The sequence below is a fragment of the Leuresthes tenuis genome, unplaced genomic scaffold (genome assembly GCF_036924035.1).
Source record: "Leuresthes tenuis unplaced genomic scaffold, fLeuTen1.0.hap1 SCAF_20, whole genome shotgun sequence".
In the NCBI taxonomy this organism is placed as follows: Eukaryota; Metazoa; Chordata; class Actinopteri; order Atheriniformes; family Atherinopsidae; genus Leuresthes; species Leuresthes tenuis.
In genome coordinates, this window is record NW_027325374.1 from 8,453,262 (window position 1) to 8,474,200 (window position 20,939).

Sequence of the window (20,939 nt, forward strand, 5' to 3'; positions counted from 1 at the left end):
GCTGATTCTATTGTTTTTGGGGTCCAGGTGTTAGTCTGTTTTGTCTCTAGTCTTATACTCGTGTTGAATGATGAGCACAGTTTGATGACAATTGACTAAATATTTGTTCTAATGTGCTTCTCAGTTGTTAGCAGGACATGCAGCCAGCTTGCAAGGACACTCAGCTTTCACATGCTCCCAACAATTACGCACACACTCACAAAGCAGTCTTTTTCATTGAAATAAGCTCTTTTAAAATCTTTTGCCTCCCCTTTCCATAAATGTTGACTCTTGTAAAGATTTGTATTGATATGTGTGTTGTACTGTGAAGACACAAGTTAATTTGAAAGAAAAGAGCTCTTGGGGATTTATTCCGAAGCTGGAGGAAATATGCTGCCTTGAGCTCCTGACACGACCACGCACGTGGACATGCACATGCACACATGGATAGTCTCCCACAGTTGCTTGCTCAGATAGAAACAGAAGGAAGGAGTGAAGGAGTGAGCAAGATAGGATGGACACTAAGAAATGCAGTTGCACAAAGAAAATGAGATGAATGAATGAGTAAGAGGAAGATACATGGAATGTGCCTATCATGAATTTACAGATTAATCTGTTGCTGTTTTACTGCACTTTAGAAGGGTGAAAAGTGTTGACCAGTCTTGCCTCTGCTTGTCTACAAGGCCATCAAATGTGCAAAAATAGCCATTTCACAAAAATATTTTGACTGCAAGATATATGGTTTCAGGGTTCTGCATTCTGATCCACCTTTGAATGTGACTCCCAAGTCAAAATGTCTGCAGATAAGAAGTAGTTCTGAAGATCTACTGGCTCGGATTATTGCAATTTAGCATTTCCCTTTTATGACATCACAGACTTGCAATTTTAAAACAAATTCCTGGATCAGATTTCTCTGTATTATAAATCGGTACAGGTATAGGTGTTTTTCAAATTAACATTTTGAAGTGGATCTCCGTGCTACGAGTGTTCGAGTGAGGATAGATACAATTCACGTAATCTGGCCATGTCACAGGGGGTATGAACATGACGCAGACAGTTGTTTGCTTGGAGGCGACAGACAAATGATGAGGGTGTGATGAATCAGGCAAACACACACAGTTACCGAGAAGACCCAATCCTGAACAACCTGAAACCACAGACGTACACACGAGGACAATCTCTTCAACTCCACATTATATTATGGTGACAAGTGATGTGCTGAAATTACATGCTGGCACCTTGGAAAAATTTCCAATTAAGGGTCAGTAAATGGCTCTATAGAGGATCAAACACAACCTCTCATGTCACTGGGATTGAAATGAAAAACTGAAATGCAGCAGATGCATGCAAATGAAAATGTTGATAAAAAAACAACTACTAACAGGGCTTCTAACCAAAATAGACAGATTTGCCTGTCCTTCCCACATCAGCGCTCTCTTGGAACCACAGAATGACTCAGTCTGCAGTGGACCTATTTCAAATATCACAGCAACAGTCCCAATTCTGGCAAATGATTTCCTGTCCAAATAGACCCCTGAAGTTTCTGCTGAAGTTTAGCAGATATCCATATAGACGATGAAATTTAGGCTACTTTAGATAACCAGGGACCACACCTCTGCATTTTGTTTTCTCTGTTTTCAGACATACCCTCATATGACACCAAATGACTGCTGTTTAGAGCCAAATGGCCCTCTGAGCCCTCTATAATGCTTGAAACTTTTTTTTTATTGTCATAATCTATGGAACATTGTTCCCATACAAGAATCTCACTGCTTTTCTGGTTGGTCAAATCCCCAGAAGACTGACTTGTACTGATGAGACTGTCTGACAAGGAGCCCCTGACAACAAGAAGAGATGGAACATTTCTTGAGTGAAGGCACTGAACGATGACTGAACTGTGGCTGTAAGGGTAAGCAACAAGAAGATAAGATGATCAAAGACCAGAACCAGCTGAATAGTCAACTTGTGGAAGTTGTTGGAATTTAATAAAGTAAAAAACTGAGTAATCAAAGAAACCAAACCCCTCACTGATTCCTTTCTTTCTTTTTTATTCCTTTCCATTCTATAAAAGCAAAATTGAGAGGTAAACAGGCTCACTTCCATTTGGTTAAAATTATCATTCACTTTTTCCTGACTTTATTGATTTTTATGGACTTATCATACAAACACATGACCTGCTAATAAATGATGATGTAAAGAGCTACACAAACAAACTTATATGATAGAATATTACTTAGTATTTTACAATTGTTTCTGTGATATTTGAGTAAGTAACTTTTGAAGAAAGAAAATAGTCGTGCTCCAGTCCCTGCTCCTAAAAATACAAATAGTGATAGACAAAAAAAATAATCAGCAAATAAATGAAAAATATTTGTGAAATTATTCTGGAGATTAGATTGAGACACGCAAACAGTTCTGATATTGAAGCTACTGTATTTTGGAAAATTACTTGATGACATTTTAGCTCAAACATTGGGCTGTGTTATTGCTACCCACGTGAATCCGGTTTATCTTCAACATTGTGATAAAAGTACTTAAAAAAATCTGAAGCTGATTTTTTTTGTACACACGTTTTAACTCAAAACACAGCTGAAGACAAAGGATGGCAACGACCGGGCAATTTCCACAGCCCCTGTGTTCTGAGTTGATCTCGCTTCTAAGTTCAACTTGATACTGTCTTTCTGAATAAAAAAAAAGTTGGATAAAAAGAATGTGACGCAGCCGTATGGATCAGTTCTTCATGTAAAATTGGCATTTTTTTTAGTTGTTGCTCACAGAACACCGATTAGCAGTGAAATTGTTCCATATTTTCCCTAGAAACACAGCAGGACTATCTCTTTATCTTATTGCTGGCTGGTTGTGTTCAAGGACAGCAAAGCAACAGAAGGCTACAACCTAACACAAAGCTTTTGTTGAGCACAGACTGTTCTCTGAGCACAAAAAGAAAGTTAAAGACAAACAAACAGCCGACGAACAAGAGAGGGAGATTTGGGAGGTGTTTATTGATATAGCAAGTCCTTGTATCTGCTCTCACCTGAGGATGCAAGCTCAGTTTTGCAGTCTCAGGGATCTTTCATCCGGAAAACAGTAACTCTGCAGAGACCTTCACCATTTACAGCACTGACTCATACTTCAAAGCCTTGTTTACTGTGTACCAGGGAGTTTTTTATGACTACTGTCCCACAGAGCACAAGTTGCAGAAAAAGTTGGTGCTTTCATATTTTGTTGAGACAAAAGGTGAAAAGGGAAAGATGGAATCTAAGTGACTTCTTGCAAGTGTAGATAATTTAAGTTGTTACTTAAAATATATATTTTTTATATTTACAGAGTTGATGAGAAAATTGTGAACAGAAAAAGTTTCTAAATCTCAAGTTGCTAAAATCCTAATATCTCTTCAAATGTCTTGTTTCATCTGATGAGCTAATCTAAATATTTTCAGTTTGCCATAACAGAAAACCAAGCTGAAACCAAAATCATTTATAAAAATAAATATCTAACTCATCACCAATTTCAGCAACCATAATAGTAATAATAGCATAAACCAACACATAAACACACTCCAGGCTCACTTGGGTAATATTTTATTTACTCATTAATCTTCAAAACTATTTTTCATAATAAATTTCCACTTTATGTTCATCAAAGAACCGTAACAATAAAAATAAAAGTAAATACTGTAGAAAAATTGTACATATAGAAAATAAACATGGTTAATGAACACCAAGATGTAGAATCCCATTGGTTGAGACACCTCCTTTGTTTCAGATGGCAACACAACAGACACAGAGGGAAAAGAAAGCGATATACATGGAGGAAAAGAAGCAGGAGACAGGAGAACATATTGAAAAAGAGAAAGGGGAGGGATAGAAGGTCCAAAAGGCCAGTCACCAATGGACAGAATACGGGAAAATGTTAATTTCGACAATATACTGAATTCTCACACATCTCACGGTCTTTTTCACGTCGCTCCTCACCCTGGTCCATGTTGCATGCATCCACCTGGCTTACATTGTTACACTGTTGGAAGAACTGAAGGGGCTTGCTCATGTCATGGCACTATTTGTAATGTTATTTTATTGGGCTACAATTCATGAGCTGTAGAGGCTTCACACACTGCAAAAGTCCATAAAGAAATAATCACACATTAGCCCAAAGGAAACCCATCTGACTGCCCTATATTGATCATGCCAGAAGTATTGATTTGTCAATGAATCAGCTAACCAACAGCATGGGTAGCATGGAAGAAAACAGAAAATGAAAAAAAGAGGAAAGCCAATGAAATTAAAACAACTTATCTTGTCATATAGCCAATGGTGGAGTGGAGTTTTCTATCTATGTGCAACACATGGTAACATTTACTTTTGTTCTGTTTTTAATTTTGTTTCATGGCTGGTTTTCGCGAAAAAAAAAAGAAAAGGTGGTTGGTTGGAGCAGGTGTAGTGGGCATGGCCTAAAAGACCAGGCAAGAAAACAAGACATGGCCTGTGGTTAGGCACACAGATCCAGATGTTACATTGCAACCTGCAGCGCCCTCCTCATTCCCCCAAAGAAAAACCACCACCACTCCACAGCACAGCTCAGAGACTCAGGCATGCAGCACACTCAAGATGGTCACACTTTGTCAAGAAAGATTTGAACTGAGAGGTGATTCAGAGACTTAAATCATTGTTGAAAACCATCATTGGAAACCATTTGAAGAGCGTATTTAGGAATACCTCAAGCCAAGGTGGTCGTTTTATAATGGTGTTTTATCATTGGTGTAACCTCTGGAGTTTCAACGCGGTATAAATCACACGGAGTAAGATAATTCACGTGCAATAAGATCCCCCCCCCCCCTCCCTTTCCCCAGAGTCTGTACTGCCCAAAAGTTCTTCATATTCATCATTATCATTGCCATAACAATTATCATAATGATCGTTTTCATCTCTGTCTTCTCATAGTCTTCAGAGTCAGTGATCAAGATATTGTATGTCTTTAGCATTGCAGGTAAATGTTTATCTGCACATGACTGTTTTATTTTTGTGTGTGCATGTGTACTGTATGTCTGTATGTGACACTGCAGTCATGCAGGACTGGTGTCTGTAGGTAGCATCTGAAGTCTCAAGTATCCTGTCCAGGAAAATATCTCTCCGTTTCCACTGATTCCACCTTTGTGATTTACAGGGCACAGTAAAAAACACGAGCTCTGTAGCATAACAACCACAGCCAATCCATTATATTAATGTGCACCAGCCCCGCCTCTGCCTGTTTACTCGTAACTCACTGTCTCTAGGACTACACAATGAATTCCTGGCCTGTTGCTTGGGGATAGACTTGAACCATTGGTGTGCTTGTTTCCTCAGCATCCACTGTGCTTCATGGAGTCACGTCTGCTAACAGGGAGGAAGGCCAAGAAGCTTGGAAGAGACACTTAGTGCTTGTCTTAGTGCTTTTACATCATCTTTGTTCTGGTGCGCTGCCTCTCACTCAACACACTGAGTCTGTCATGTGCTTCACTTAAAGTCTTTCTCGACCTCTCTTAGTCCAAGCAGAGAGGTCCTGCTGTGGCAGAGGAGTCTCTAGTCTTTTGATTTGGCTGGCCCCCAAAATGGTTCATACCTGGGAGCTGAACTGGTGCTTTCTAAATCATTTGGAATGGTGTTTATGCTCATAAAACAAGCCTATCTCAGAGGCTCTGTTAATTGGTAAATACTGTACAGCGAAGGCCTATGCCCTCAGGCCAGTCTGGGTGTATGTTTGTGCTCAAATGTATATGCGAGTGGGCTTGTTGGTGTATGTTTGTGCTTGCCAGCATGTGTGCAGATGTGACTATTGGAGAGTAAACATTAACATCAGTATGTCTTTGTCCATGTGTATGGGTCTATTTTTTTTGGAGAATATATCTATTTATGTACATATACCGTTATATATAAAGGTGTATGCGTATATGTCTGTGTCTCGGAAGTCTTCCGCCTCAGACATAGTACTCCTTGTCTTTGTTCTTCTTGTTCTTGGAGATCTTGGCGATACCCAGTGGCTTGTCCTTGGTGCTACCATTGGGCTGTGTGGCTGTGTTGCTGATGTAGTTGTGTCTCTCGTCAACGTGGTAAGAGCCTTCATCACGGTTGCGATACTTGTACATGGCGTAGAGGAGGATGAGGATGCAGAGGGCGGCGGCTGCCACGATGCCCACCACCATGCCCGTGGTGCTGCTGCTTTCTCGCACCACCTCAGACGTACCCGGAAACACCTTAACCCCCGGCAGGGGAGGTTGGGCTGTGAGAAGGGGAGAGGAGAGGAAGATGATGTGATATTGTCTACTTTATACATTAATAATTTGGATCACATGTGAAAGTGGCAGGTGGAACAGCAAGAAGACAAAATGCATCATCCTGATGAATTATTTGACATGCATTTTGCATAACAGCCCATGCTGGCAAGGGAAAGCTGCTACTTAGAGCCAAAGCCGACTACGTATCAGCTCATAATATGCAAACAAATAGCCTGGCACAGTGTTGTAAGAAGGTCCGGGGTACAGGTACTCATTACATCATCATTTCTAACACTTTATGATATAAACAGGCAGTGAGGATTGCAGTATTTAACATTAAATAAAAGGATTGTTGGGACCATAATTTACAAATGGATTATTTGGATATTTTTGAGATCAGATAAAATGAAATTACAGGTTTCAAAAGGAAAAAAAGACAAAAAAATGACAGAAGGAAAGAGGAGGGGGCCAAAGCAAAGAAAAGGATAGGGATAATAATTCATATTGAGAATAAAAGCTGACTTGACTTGACTTGAGATAAAGATGGAAGGTGGCGTCTGGGGGAAGAAACCATGATGGATATGAAAAATTCATCCTGGCAGGTGACCATGGATTAGATAAGTAAAACTGTGTGACAGTGAGTGTGAAGAAAAACAGGAAAAATCAGGCTCAAAAAGGCAGCTTGACACATGTACTTGTGGATGGTTCTCACCTGAACTGGGGTCACAGGGGTCAATGTCTTCATCATCGCTTGGACACTCAGCCGATGCCACCAGTAAGTCGTCTGCTGACTGTATAGAGAGAGGATTGAGAGGATTCAGATAGATACGGAGCATAAATGTACATAAGGATACGTAGAGAGTTTGTGCTCTATACAGGTTTCATTTATTTTCTACATGTTTGAGCACATTACATCATTGCATCGCCCACTTTTTATCTAGTTTGCCACAAACACTTTTGCCTGCTTCTGCCTCCAGCAATGGCTGGTGGCCAAAACTTCAATACTAAGTAGAGAAGAAGAAAGGAGCGGGGAGGGGAGAAACAATGAATCCTGTTTAAATCCACAAGGGGACAATAAGTTACAAGTTGTCATCTACTATTCTCTGAGCTGTCCCTATCTCCCCGCTTCCCCGTGTTCAGCCCTCTGCGTCTGATATTGGAGGTGTTCAAACATCATGAAGCTACAGACAAGAATAAAACCAGTTTTCATTACGTCCATTTAAGCACTTAAGCCGTGAAGCAGTGTTTGAATCAAATCGTCTTCAGTCAAAATCTCCCGACAAGCACCATATTCACATCCTACTAATAGTCACCCTCTAACCTACGACAACCAGCTAATATCTTAACAGCAGCTCCTTCTCTGTGCAATGCTCCCTCTCATTGGAGAAGGGCACCATTTTTCTCCATCCCTGCTCCTTCTGTTGCCATGGCAACTCTAAGTTCAGGCTGTTAAAAATGATGGGGAATAAAAAGCAGGGAGTGTGCACCCTCAGTGGGTACTACTGCATTGATTTGCCATTCCAGCCAGCGTGTGCGGACAGGATAGGAAAGAGGGAGCTGGTGAAAGATCGATAGATGGATAAAAGGAATTTTACCAGGAGGTGGTTTGGGAGAAAGAGAGAGAAAAGAAGAAAAGACAGGAGGAGGACTTCAAAGCACCACGGTCTTTACTTAACACTGTGCTAATGTGCTCCGCATATTCATGAACGACTGTTAAACATCGTCGCCTTGACGCTTTGGCACGAGAGATTTTTACTTGTGCACGTGTGTGTCGGTGTGTGTGTGTTTTAACTACACTGGGCGCTCAGTGCCAGCACTAAATTAAAATTGGATTGTGATGCATTGCAGTAGATCTTAGTAACCCACAGAATAAATGAGAGGGGGAAAAAACAGCAAAAGAGAAGAGCTTGAGAGGCAGATTACACCCAAACTGAAGAGTAATTGGAGCCCAAATCACAGCGCTAAGTACTTTAGCTGAATTGTAAAGAAATAGAAATCCTTGACACATAGCTTTTCATGCTATCTCAACATAGATTGCATTAGTAGTGGAGAGGCAGCCAATTAGTTTATTCATCTGAAAAAGCCTGCACTGGCCTTGTAAGGTGTGGCGCTGGTCCTAAGAAGTCTAGAGTGGTTTAGGTTGGCCTGAAACATACATTAGGTCATTGATGCTTGACTCTGTCCTTTTCCTACACTGCTTTTCCAATCAGCTCTGCCCACTGAACTGTCAAATGCAGCTAGGGTGAGCTTAGCTTCTGGAATCCAGCCAGTCAATAAACCTTTGTGCCTATGCCAGGATCCAAATAACACATGAGCCAATCAGCCCCTGGGAAACATATCAACTGTGACATCTGTCATCGATCGATGTCAAGCCACCATGCTTGATTAATGATCTAACAACACCTATGGGAACCTCCCAAAGCGCTGGTTTTGAACCCAGATTTGGACTTAAACAAAAGCAGATAAGTACATTTTACAAGGTCCCTCCTCTGTTTGTGACATCACTTCATCAGCTGACTGACCCATTCAAAAAGAAAGGTGTAAATTGGAGTATTGATCCAGCTATCATATGAGACACAATGAACAGGAAGAAAAAAGAAAACCGGCCATGCTGAAATCAACTGAAACCACATAAATAACCCACATAAATGTACAGAGAAAAGTAAAACCAAGGAAGTTCCACCCCTCCATCTAACTGCCCTTCTGTCCCTCCCTCTATGCCCCCCCCCCCTTTTTTTTTTGTCTATCAGCAGAACATGCCAAAATAATGATGGACGCATATGGACAACAATGAGGGAGGCAAGAAATTATACAGAATGAAGTCAAGACAACAATATCTGCATGCTGAAAGAGATACATCTCTACCTGAGCAGCCGAACAGTGCCAACGGCCGTCCATGCCTCCCTGACTGCCTAGTTCACACATAGTAGCTGCTCTATGTCCTCACACACTCCTGCAGAAGATTCAACAGCTTGCCCAATACTTTCACAACTGGAAATCACACACACATTCACACACAAACTCTATTCAAACCAAACATGCTCCACTGGTCTATTTCTATTTAAACACATTACACAAACACACAAGCATACACCAAATCTGGTTAAAGTTGGAAGGCTGATGAAGAGATCCTGACGAGAGAGGAGAGGAGCTAGCTCCACTACTGCAGATGGTGAGATAGACTCATACAACGCCTGCATTAACAGCCTATCACTGGAGCTCAACCACAGACAGAGAGGGGAGGGAGGGAGGGAGGACAGGAGAGGAGGAGTAGAAGGGGGGGCAATGAGCAAATATGGAAAGATGGAGGCAGAGAGAATAAGGGAAAGTGAGAAGAAAGGGAAAAAGAAAGTGAGCAGGGAAGCAGGTTGGGAGCGTATCTCTAGAATAGGGGAAGTGAGTGGAAATAAAAGATGAAAGATGGAGACAAAGATGGGAAGCAGGTAACAAGGGAAAAAGCAAGAGAGGAGGGGAGAAATGAAATACATTCAGAGGGCTTGTGGAAGTGTATGGGTCAGCTGATTTCTGATAGCCAATCGCACACCCCTCTGAGTCTCGGGTTTCTTCTGTCAGACTTTGCATCAAACACAAGTGCACGCACCCACATGAACTAAAGCGCACGCACACACACATCCACACACACCAAACATCAAACCTAAACTTAAGCCCTGTGACTCAGAGCGCGCCTCTAGCATAAACACTCACACAGTCTCTGCCTCTCCTCTCCTCGCTAGTGCTCAGCTGTCATGCATTATTAATCCCTTCCACTTTTCAACACTGACACATAAAAAAACTCAACTCACTGTGGACTTCAGGAGATGCCACTGAAAATATTCTTTCTGCACAAAGCACTCATGGTAGGAATAAACCCATGGGGCGACTTAGGCAGATCCACTTCCACACACACCCAAACTTGAGGCGTGTGTATTAAACTGATTGATTATTAGGATCCGTAATACCCCAGTAAGACATCACTCACTACCCCTCCCGTGATGCAATGTGCTGCAATCCAAGCCTATTGTTCTCAGCCCACCTGAGTGTTTGTGTGCGCACAATCTGCGTGTCTCTCTACACTTTGTGTGTGTTGGTTAAGGCCAGGTTAGTTGCCAGGCAACACAAGGCAGCCTCAATAGAGAAGATGAAGATTCTTTTCAAACACGACCAACAGACTCATACTGACATAGTTTGGGCGTAGTTAGCATTGACTTGACTTATACATAGAGGCAAAGCCACTCTGCAGTATATTGTGCATATAGTGGGTCTGACCTAGTTCTCATACACTGATACAGACTGCACTGCACACCTCTGCATGCCAGATTTAGCACCGGCATCAGTATATCACCAGAGCATGGACAAGTCACTTAACTCACATACACAGTAACAGGGAGAGACAGAGGTGAAATGTGAAAAGAAGCCCATGCGACATCAGTGTCAGTCTGCAGTGCTATCCATCCAGCTCCCATATCCATTATTGATGCCTGAGGCTTAGTTCACAGCTATCAATGTTCTATTATTTATGTCTGAAGCAGCTGGTGGTTTATACACAGAGGAACAAGTCTCTGTGGGAGTCTGGATGCGAGAGAGAAAGTAAGCTGCGGGTAGTGGGGCTCACTATTTCCATGGCAACTTGTATCATGGAGAAAAAAAAGGCAGCAGGCTCTCAGTGTTATAACTCAGAAGAATAACTGCAGCACACACAGATGCCCACAAAGAGCTTGATAACATCTCTGTAGTGATCCGAACATTAGAGCAAAAAACTCTGTGTCCCTGCTGAGAATGTAACATCTGATACATTCGCTCTGCAGCTGTGGCTCCAATGAATACGTTTCAATAACAGTTATGTTCCTCTTTTGGACATTTGCATTAGTTTACAAAACGCTAATACATTGTCCATTAGCACAAACATATCTGCTCCTGTAATCTAGTAAGGAGGGACCACTTAGTTGGGAATTTGCCATCCATTTAAGTGAACTTGCTGTAACAGAAATAGTTTTTCTATCCATTATATATTATTTTTTACAAACAGACAAGTCCAAACAGACATGTTACAGTATAAAGAAAAGAAAAGAAATCCCACATCACCTCCTGAGAGTAAAAGCACAACCACTGAAATCACAAAATGATTAAGCTAATTTTACAGCCATGTGTCAGATGATACATTATCCCGTACATTTATGTGATAGTGATATACGGCTTAAATAAGAGTTTCATAGCACTAACAAATTCAGAGTAAAAAATATAGTGCCACATGTGGCAGCCACCTTTCTTATCTCGTTCAACTTAAGATACACTAGACTGGATAATCCATTAGAATTCAATTATTTAAAGTGCCATCCTACCACATGGGATACATGTGCAAAATCATGTGGATGAGTGTAAGCAATCATTGTCATTCTCAGTTTTTTTTTTAACTTCATTTAACTTGATCTAACTGTCACTATTTTCAACAAGTAAAATGTTTTATTTCAAACTTTGGGTTTGAAGAGTTCCCACCAGGTTCTATAATGTGCTTCTGTAGTCTATCTTAGGAAACACTGTAATTTCAGCTCAGGTTGCAGCTGTGAGTGCAGTCAGATTCACTTTACACCACAGCTGTCTTAAGTTCTTACAAATTCATTCATATTTTTCCCTGACGTAATGATATTTTCCATCTGGGTCAACAAAAAGGGTTGAGGAATAGGACATCTTTTTTTAAACTATTTGACCCTACCCTGACTACTTTTAAATCAGGGTAAAAAATGTTGAGTTTGGAATGTATAAGTCTAAGTGACATTTGACATTCTCTGGACTAAATTGATGAAAAAAACATGAAAAACTTTTCAGTTTACCATTGCCTTTTACAGAAACTTTCATCATCATCATCCGTTTTCTACTTTTAATTTATTGTTATTTTTCATCCAGATTGTGTTATGTCTTCAGCGTTCTTGTTTAATGTGAGTAATGTATTCTAATTTTCCTTTGCATATGAAATGTCTGGCACATGAATCAACTCGCCTTGCCATGAATATAAAACGATCCCATTTCCTCCTGACATGTTTTGCTATTCTGTAGGCCTTGATTAGTGGGCTGTGAGGATACTAATCCTCTTACTAAGTTAAAAAAGAAAATTATCAGAGCAAATTACCACTTTTTAATTACCTATTGTCACACCAAAGGATGATTGCAGTGTGGTGATAAGACTGAAGAATTACATCTGAACAGCAGATATGACCACACACGACATGGATTTTCCATACAGAAGCTGACACCGACAATCTTAAAAACGTGACCGTTCTCTGACCTGCGGTGTTGCGCCCTGCTTCCTGTTTGTGGCTGTGGTGGTTGTGATGTCACTGATGGAGGGGGCGGAGTCAGAGCGGTTGCTTCCAGCTGCCGCGCTGGACTGCGGGGTGATGGAGGAGGACGGCATGTCACCGACCAGCCGAGCGCTCCCGTCCACTTTGATGTGCGGGTGTCCCTCTGCGGCCATGTTGAGGATGCGGAGGCCATTGTAATAAAGGCCAGAGAGCTGTCCCTGGAACATGGCTGCACCTCGCTCGCCTCCACCAACACGCACTGTCGTCTGGCTGTTGAAGATGGTCAGCTGGCGACCTACACAAGCACATGCGCACCAAGCACACCAAGGTGCACCAAGAGGAAAAGTGGACAAGCACACACAAACACAGTCACACACACACACACACACACGCGTACCATTGGTCACATACGTGCATACATACACACACAAGAGTGTTTGAGTGTTACACAATCCACCACCCTCAAGGCATGGTGAGAGGATGGGATAGATTAAGCATGGCAGAGCAAAATCGAAGCCGTGGAGAACCGTGGAGCAGACTGAGGGAGATAAGAGTGAGGACAGAAAACAGAAAAGAGGAGGGTGAAGAGACTGAGAAGTCGAGGAGGAGGATGAAGAGGCAAAGAACAGAAGGAGAAGAAAAAGGCAGTGGATAAGAGAAGTCAGAGGGCCCTGAGAAGACAGGGCTGACAGATGGTTGCTATGGTGATGGCTGTGCAGCACAACATTGTATTTGAAGGAGCAACAGACAGGCAGACAGAGAGACAGAGATCTAGAGAGCTGTTGTCACATCCCTATAAAGCATGCACAGGTTATAAGCGCTAGCACTGCTCACTGTTAAAGGGACTAGAGGCTAATTTAAGTAGCTCTGCTGCAGTTTAGGAGGAAAACTTTTACATTTTTTCAAAAAGCATTGCTCTATTAGTCATTTCAAATTTACATAATTCTTACAAGTCACAATACTTTGCATATACTTTAATTTGATTACAAAATGTTTTCAACATATAATCTTTAGTAAATGCTTTATTGTTTACAATTTGATAGTAAATAATTATTTACCAGTCTTAATAAAGCATCTTTTATCAGTACTTCTTTTCTATTTTCTGATTTATTCACATTTAAATCTCTCCATCGTCCCTTTAACCTGATATTATCAGATACACACTAACAAGATACGTTCACAGGCACTACAGTTTACACAGTATTACACACTACAGCTGCCCAACTTTTAAATACTTAGTTATGGATTTAGATTTTTAGATGTTAGTTGATGGTGCACAATATAGTATAATCAACTGTCTTCAAATTCTATTTTTAAGCTCAAAGTTTTAAGGAATTTTAATCAGGGTTTTTACCTTTGTCGAGTAGCCAATCGTCAACTACTCGACCGAGCCGATAGGGGATTCGCTGTCTGGCGATGGCCAGGCGCTCGTTATCAATGTTGCCTTTAATTTAGAGATGAAAACACAGTAGTAATTACGCACATCCATACGTGGTACAGGAGCTGGATACAAAAAGAACAGCAATGAAAAGAAAGTAATGGTCTGCTCATAGTTAGCATGTTACTGTGTTAAGGTAAGCTTGGTGTTATAAGAGAAGAGGAGCTGCATTCACTACGTTTCCAGTGAGCGGACTCTTACTCTCTGTTCATTGGGTTTAATTTAAAGAAACATTTCAGGGGTTAACATCTGCAAGAGCACAGGGAAATAATGTTACAGCTGCCACATACTGTCTAGATGACTCACTGAGTTTAGAGTTACATACAGGAAGAACCCTTACACACACCTCACAACAACTGGCATTTAGCATTTTAGCTACCTCACTGTGTTAAAGACTGCTACCTTAGATTACCACTTTAAATATAAAAAGAAACAAATATAAAAACAAAGACTATATTCAACAAAATACACTTTTTTCTTTTTCTTATTTTTTTCTCTCTAGTTAAACATTTATCTCAAAATATGACTCAAAAGTTATATCTCAAAAGTTTTTAAATTATTATTTGTCCAAAAAATGCACCAACTGTTATTATTTTCTTTTATGGTGAGAAAAACCACTGCCACCTGAATTGACTATTTTCATAAATTACCTTTAACACTATTTAACAGGCCTAACATAACATAGCTGGCTAGTATACATGCTATTGTAATAACTATCTCATTTTATGGTTTAAAAAGTCATGTTTCATGTCAGATCACACATATTTCATTTCAAACACAGTAACACAAAACAAAGCTGCAGTTAAATTTCTCAACCTCAGTGTTTGAAAATAAACATTGAAAGAAACACTGATGTGGTTCGTCAATCAGAAGGCGGTGGGTTGATTTGGACTAAGGCGTAGTGAGCTCTGCCGCAGGACCAGCAGCGCTGTGATGAGTCAGTAAACTGGGCTTTTGTGGGCGGGGCAGGGCCTACCTGAGGGGTAACGCTCTATGACCGGCAGGTCGTCCAGCTGGAGGGTTGCATTGCCTCCACTGCGGGTGAACCGAATTATGTGGTACTTCCCATCGTTGACAAACTTGGAGCTCTCCTCGATGTTGATATCATCAGTGCCAACATTAAACACCACCCTAATGTTGCCTTTGTCCTGAGGAGCAGAAATATGACACAATTCATCAGATACTAGGCTACTTTTAAAAAGACAAAGTGATGATTTCTTTCTTGTTTTTTTGCAGTTTTGCAATGAACATTGGCTTTTGTCTTAACTTGTCTATTAGGTAACGTATTGCTTCACCCGGAAGGGATGTGGAGTCGGCCCACAAGTCGTTTATAATGTTACTTCAGAAGCATTGCCCACAAACCCTTAACCAGTTGAGTTGGATGTGGATGGAGTTGGATGATCCAGTCACAGTTCTGGTTAAGATCTGAGAGTCCACACGTACAACTAACTACAACCTTTGCTACTTCAAAACATCTTGGAACTTAACAGCCACATTCAAGAGATGAAGCCAGATGCAGCAATATATAAAGCAATCATTTGTTGGAATAACATCCATTCTCCAAGGCAAGTTAGGAGTGGGATGAAATAGCAGACGCCACGGTAGTGTAATTCAGATTTATTTATGATATTTAACAGTTGCATCAGTTTTAATAAAATATGAGGAAGATTACCTAAAATCCCAATAGAAAAAAACGTTTAATTCATTTTGTAAATCACCAAGGCCAATATTTGTGTGTGTATTCTGTAATTATAGCAAAAAGTTGGAAAAACATCATCAATTATTCCTGATGTAAACGTGACAATAAGTCACCCTCATCGAGTGCCTAGTTGCGAAACACTTTTAATAACTTCCAAAAAACACTCATGTGCCTGTTATGACTGCAAACACGTGAGGGTTTATGAGAGCTCTCGGCACATAGTTGATTATTGAGGCCATCAAATCACTCAGACAAATTACAAATACACGACTGATTGGAGCTCAGTTGTTTTGTTTGTTTCCGTTTCCACATAATGAGCAAATAAGTAGAATAAACTATTACAGTTACAGTCAGGAGCTGAGGGGAGTGATGCAAGTAATGAACCATTTAAATCAAGTAATGTAAGTATGTAGGGCAACTGTACACAAATAAGAGATAACAAGATTATTTTGAATGTTTCAGCTTTTTTTCCCTCTTGTGATGCTTTGATTAAATGACATATTAAACATGAATTTTTATTACAAATAATGCAACATTGTTTTAAGTCTCATTGTGAAAATATGAAATGATTAAGTAATAACCATCTGTGCAGGTTTTGCTATAATTGCATGCTGTTTAATGTGAATAATTACAGCGACGCTCATCATGAATTCAGCATCTGAACCGACTGACTGTGGAGAGTAATGAGATACTGCTCGCTGTGGAACAGTATTGGGACAAGTGTGCAGACTTGTTTAGCACAGAAGATGTGGATTTAGTTAAGAGGGAGCATCATGTACAAATAACCTGAATAATAATGAAACAAAGATGTGGCGTTTGGCTTACTGTTTTGAAGTGATTGTGTTGACTTACTATCTGCAGCTGAAGGTAGTCTCCCAGGCCAGAGGCACTGTCCACCCGGAGCAGGACTGCATGTTTCTGTTGGGTGCTGAAGCCGAGGGCAAGTCGGTCTGCCCTGGTGCTGGGGCGTTCATTAGGGGGCCACGTATAAACCACCAACCCTCCATCACGACCAAAGATATAAGTGGTCCCAGCTGGGCCACACAGATAAAAATTGTATTTGCAAAAATATCCATGCGTCATAGAAGCTGTACCTCTGTCTATTTTTGGCAAATGTTTCATACACAGCAACCATATGGCAAAACTAAACTATGATTAAAAACTTGAAAATGTCGCAGCTGAATGGCCTTCCATGTTCCAACTGTTCCTCCTACAGTCTTGAAAAAAATGTTTCCCAAATTAGTTAACACTACGGTGGGAGGCTGAAGTGACTCATACAAACATAACAACTCATCCAATTGTTTGACTCATAGAGTGGCAATAAAACCATTATGCATCTCACTTCTCTCTAAGGCTGCAGCAGATAATTTGTTTTAAAGAAGAGAATCTAGAGATCATTTAATTTGATGCTTGAGACACAGCAGATAAGTAGTACGTTGAAGAGGTAGTGTTTTGTGGCATTTTAGTGCCCTCCTGTGGTGACTCTGACAAACGCATATAAAAATGCTTTGATTTTGGTTCTGAAATCTGATCATGCAGATGCAGTAGTTTTATATCTGCACTTTTGCATCAGGGTAAAGACTTAACCTGCTGCTTTCTACAGTTTAAAAATGCTAAGGGAGAAAGAGTTAGGCATAAGAAAAAATTCTAACCTTTATTAACCCATTAAGACCTGAGGCATCCTCTAAAAGACACTTAAATGTTGCATCAGATCTTATTAAGTTAAATCAAATAAAAAAAGAGTACGAGCATGCTTTATATGTTTCTAAAATGTGTCTAATCGACAAAAAAAAGATGTTAAAAGCAATGGGGGGCCATGTCCTATAACCTCAGCAAGCTGCTTCAGACAGAAAAAAAGAAATCATCTGAATTCAACTGTTTCTGAGAAAGAATAAAATAAGACTCACCATCATTGCACAGGGGCCCAGCATATGAAGTCATGCTACAGTCACAGGTGAAGCCCTCCCACTGCTGCAGACAAACTCCCTGATTTGAGCAGGAGTCTTCTTGACACGTAGTGCTGGGACCTGCAGTGACAGACATAGAGGGGTGGAAGATTTCAGAAGTTAGAACAGAATAAGAATACACTTTTTTTTGGTTTTGTCTGCAGCCCAGTGTGTTCACAATATTCTGGCAGGAAAGTGTGGTTATTTTTAGATCACATTTCCCTGAAAAATGTTGCAGGTTGAGCGTAGGAAGCGTTGCTGCTATGATATCATGATTAGTACTATTACTGAGATAAGGATTATGTGGACCGGACCCCATTCTTAAGCTTTACATCAACAAAAGATACTTTATCATTCATATAAATGGAACTGAACCTAAACTAGATTACGTATTAAAAAAGTCAAATGTGGAAAGCATGCAGGTGGTGAGGCTAGATGAGTGGGCAAGGACAAGAGAGGGGACTAAACATAAGAGAAAGAGTCTTCATCTCAATACTCTGTCGTCAGCTGTCTGCCACCTTTCTCTCTCAGCCTCGTGCTAAAACCACACAGGGGGAGAATGTTAAAACTCTAAACTTAGTTCTCCTTCTGTGCACTTCTAACATGAGGCATGGAGGAAAGGGTGTGAAATGATTCACCAGTTGAGTATTGAAGTTTAGGTTTAGAGTCAGTAGGAGGGTTTAGAGAGCATGCAGCTAAGCAACCTGGGTGGTAGAGTGGTTGTCAACTGAAGTCAAGCAGCAGTAATGTGTCTAATGTGATGGAATCCCTATGGTGGCTGGGAGAGGACAAATCAACTCTGACCTTTGACTCTGGATCACTGGGATCCACACAACACTGGACACCACTGGGTAGTTTCAACACACTCACACACATTGCTGCACCCTCACACACACATGTCTCACATGCTCACACAAAGTGATATACCTTGCAAGTCAGCTTTCATCAATGTAACTTTTGTCAGCCAAACAAAAAAGCAAACAAGCAAATTAAGTTAGATGGTTAGTTAATGCACACAGATGTCTGTGAACTGTTGAAAGAAAGAGTGGAACATAGAGAGAAAACACAATGTGCAGAAAGACTGAGGACAAGATGAAAAGACAGAGTAAGAAATTACATCTGACAGACTAAGAGCCGGGTTAGTGACTTATCCTAACAACGGAGAGCATGAGTAAAATGAAAACTGAAAGAAAAAGCAGTTGGGACACGGGGGCCGAAACAGATCGAATGGTGTGTCTGCAACCTCACCTTCACAACCTCTCTCAACTTGCCCCATGGTTGTCACGGTATCAGCCGAAAGGTCCGGGAGCCGACCATTTAAATCAACTGTTGCTAAGCAACCCTGAAATCCCTCACGGGAGTGGACCAGCTTAGGCAGTTCTCGGTACATCTCTTTGGAAACACCCCCGATGTACAGATCACCTGGTGAGAAGCAACACAAAGAAACACAGCTTAATGAACCAACAATTGATGCTATATTGATTGCTCTAATTGGGAAAAATATATATTATTATTTCTGAGCCCATGGCCTTTAATTTCTTTATCTCAATAGCAGCACAAAACCCAAATGAATTCAGTTTTCAGTGATATGGCACCAATGACTATTTGGCAGTGAATTGCTTGCAGTTTTACTCGATAAATTAGAAACAATTAATCGATTATGCATGCCGTTACCCATTAATTTTCCAACGGGAAATAAGTTTAATTGCTTTTTTAATGAGAGCTACTCTATAAAATAGATACCATTCTCATGTCTGTATGGTAATGCGCTGCTACCGCCGGAGGACAGTTAACTTAGTTTAGTCCAAAGAGTGGAATCAGGCAGACGCAGTAAGTTTGGATTTATCAAGAGGCAGCAAAAACCACCTTCAAGCTTCAGCAGATAGTCTGGCATATCCCCCTCTCATGAAATAGCAAATTTGTTTTTAGACTTGTTTATTAGTGAGTTTTAGATGGGCTGGTGTATTCTTATTTAGTCCATTCTCCAAAGGCTACATTTTTCCTTTAACCTACTAATCATTTCAGGACTAATGAGCATTTGTCCACTCATTATCAAAAACAGCCTCCTAAGAAGCAAAAGTGCAGAATGAAGATATTGTGTACATAAACATAATTCTTTTTATTCAAATACATCATACTTGTCACTTAGTATCTTTTTCATACCCTTTAAATCGAGGTTTTTGGCACCCATCGTGGTCTGTGTGGTAACTTTGGTGTCAATCTTGACTGTGTGGAGATTGTTGGTATCCCGGGAAATGTGTACGTTATGCCAATGGTTATCATTAAGAGGACTGTTTGAGTTGCCCTTGATCAGGTGTGCTCCATTGCCCAGGTCAGAGATGTAATGAAGATAGCTGGGGGAAGAAGAAGAAGAGAAAAGAACAGGAGGGTTAAACAAGTGGGAAGGGAGAAGGAAAATCATCTGTACTTGTGATGAAGAGCACAGGGTCAAACACTTTAGGACATTATTATCTGTCTTCTACAAGCTTGATTACAAAAAGAGCTGCTTAGCATTTTCCCCAAAGTAAATCCCACAAAAGGTAGATAATAGAAAATGCACATTAATTTCTGCAGGACATTTTCCCCATGAACAAAAAACAACATATTCTATGCATAATCTTATATCTAATTTGAAGATTCTGCACAGACTCATGAATGAGTCACAAACTGCTAATTGTCCAGCTCACCCTTTAACGAGTTCTACAACTATGAAGTCATTGCCGTCTCCCCTGTTGAAGAGAATTAGACCATCGGGGGACGTCGTCTTGAACTGCATGAAGAGATGCATGGAGTAGTAGGCCTGCAGCGTGGGCAGCGTGATGAAGCTGGAGCGGGAGCGGAAGGTGATGGGGTCAGCCACGATGCTCTTATAACCAATAACGGCATTGAGCTCACAATAGTCGATGTCGCCGTTCTTGCACAGGTCAATGTAGGGCATGCCATTTAGCGTCAGGCCCTGAAGATGACCAATGAAATTGGAGGGCACAGCAGGCATGTAGCGCTTCTCCGTCACGATACCCGTCTCCACATTGTGGAACTCCAGCTGGGTGTGGTCGCCCGCCATCTGACCTGGTGGTGGGGGTAAACTTCAGATGTGAGGGTGATGGACAAATGGCTTGTGGAACTGTTCCATGCCAATAGTAAGACTAATGCTAATGATTTTTTTTGACATGAGAGACACTTATACCAGTACTTGTGCAGTGGGAGTAAAGTAAAACAAAACATTAAGCAGAATGATTATTCTCACATGGTTACAGAGGTTCTCTAAAAAAGGAGTAAAACCTTTAAATTTAGATCTGTTCATGTAGAAAAGAACAATCAGTCAATCATA

At 40.8% G+C, this 20,939-nt stretch overlaps 1 protein-coding gene across 13 annotated transcripts in view; it reads right to left on the reverse strand.

The window, feature by feature from the left end:
- Positions 1-3,544: 3,544 nt before the first annotated feature.
- The window catches only part of nrxn1a (neurexin 1a), a 57,568-nt gene continuing 40,173 nt past the window's right edge, over positions 3,545-20,939 (reverse strand). For 11 of the 13 annotated variants that reach the window (XM_072372894.1, XM_072372901.1, XM_072372898.1 and 8 more), the window contains 10 exons: positions 20,296-20,677; positions 19,772-19,962; positions 18,857-19,030; positions 17,570-17,689; positions 16,515-16,696; positions 14,940-15,111; positions 13,880-13,969; positions 12,510-12,820; positions 6,942-7,020; positions 3,545-6,234 (listed from right to left, as the gene is read on the reverse strand). In XM_072372894.1, coding sequence (XP_072228995.1) covers positions 5,933-6,234; positions 6,942-7,020; positions 12,510-12,820; positions 13,880-13,969; positions 14,940-15,111; positions 16,515-16,696; positions 17,570-17,689; positions 18,857-19,030; positions 19,772-19,962; positions 20,296-20,677 — 2,003 coding nt within the window. In that variant the 3' untranslated portion in view covers positions 3,545-5,932. The remainder of the gene's footprint in view (positions 6,235-6,941; positions 7,021-12,509; positions 12,821-13,879; positions 13,970-14,939; positions 15,112-16,514; positions 16,697-17,569; positions 17,690-18,856; positions 19,031-19,771; positions 19,963-20,295; positions 20,678-20,939) is intronic. The other 2 variants (XM_072372904.1, XM_072372903.1) reach the window with 1 other exon arrangement.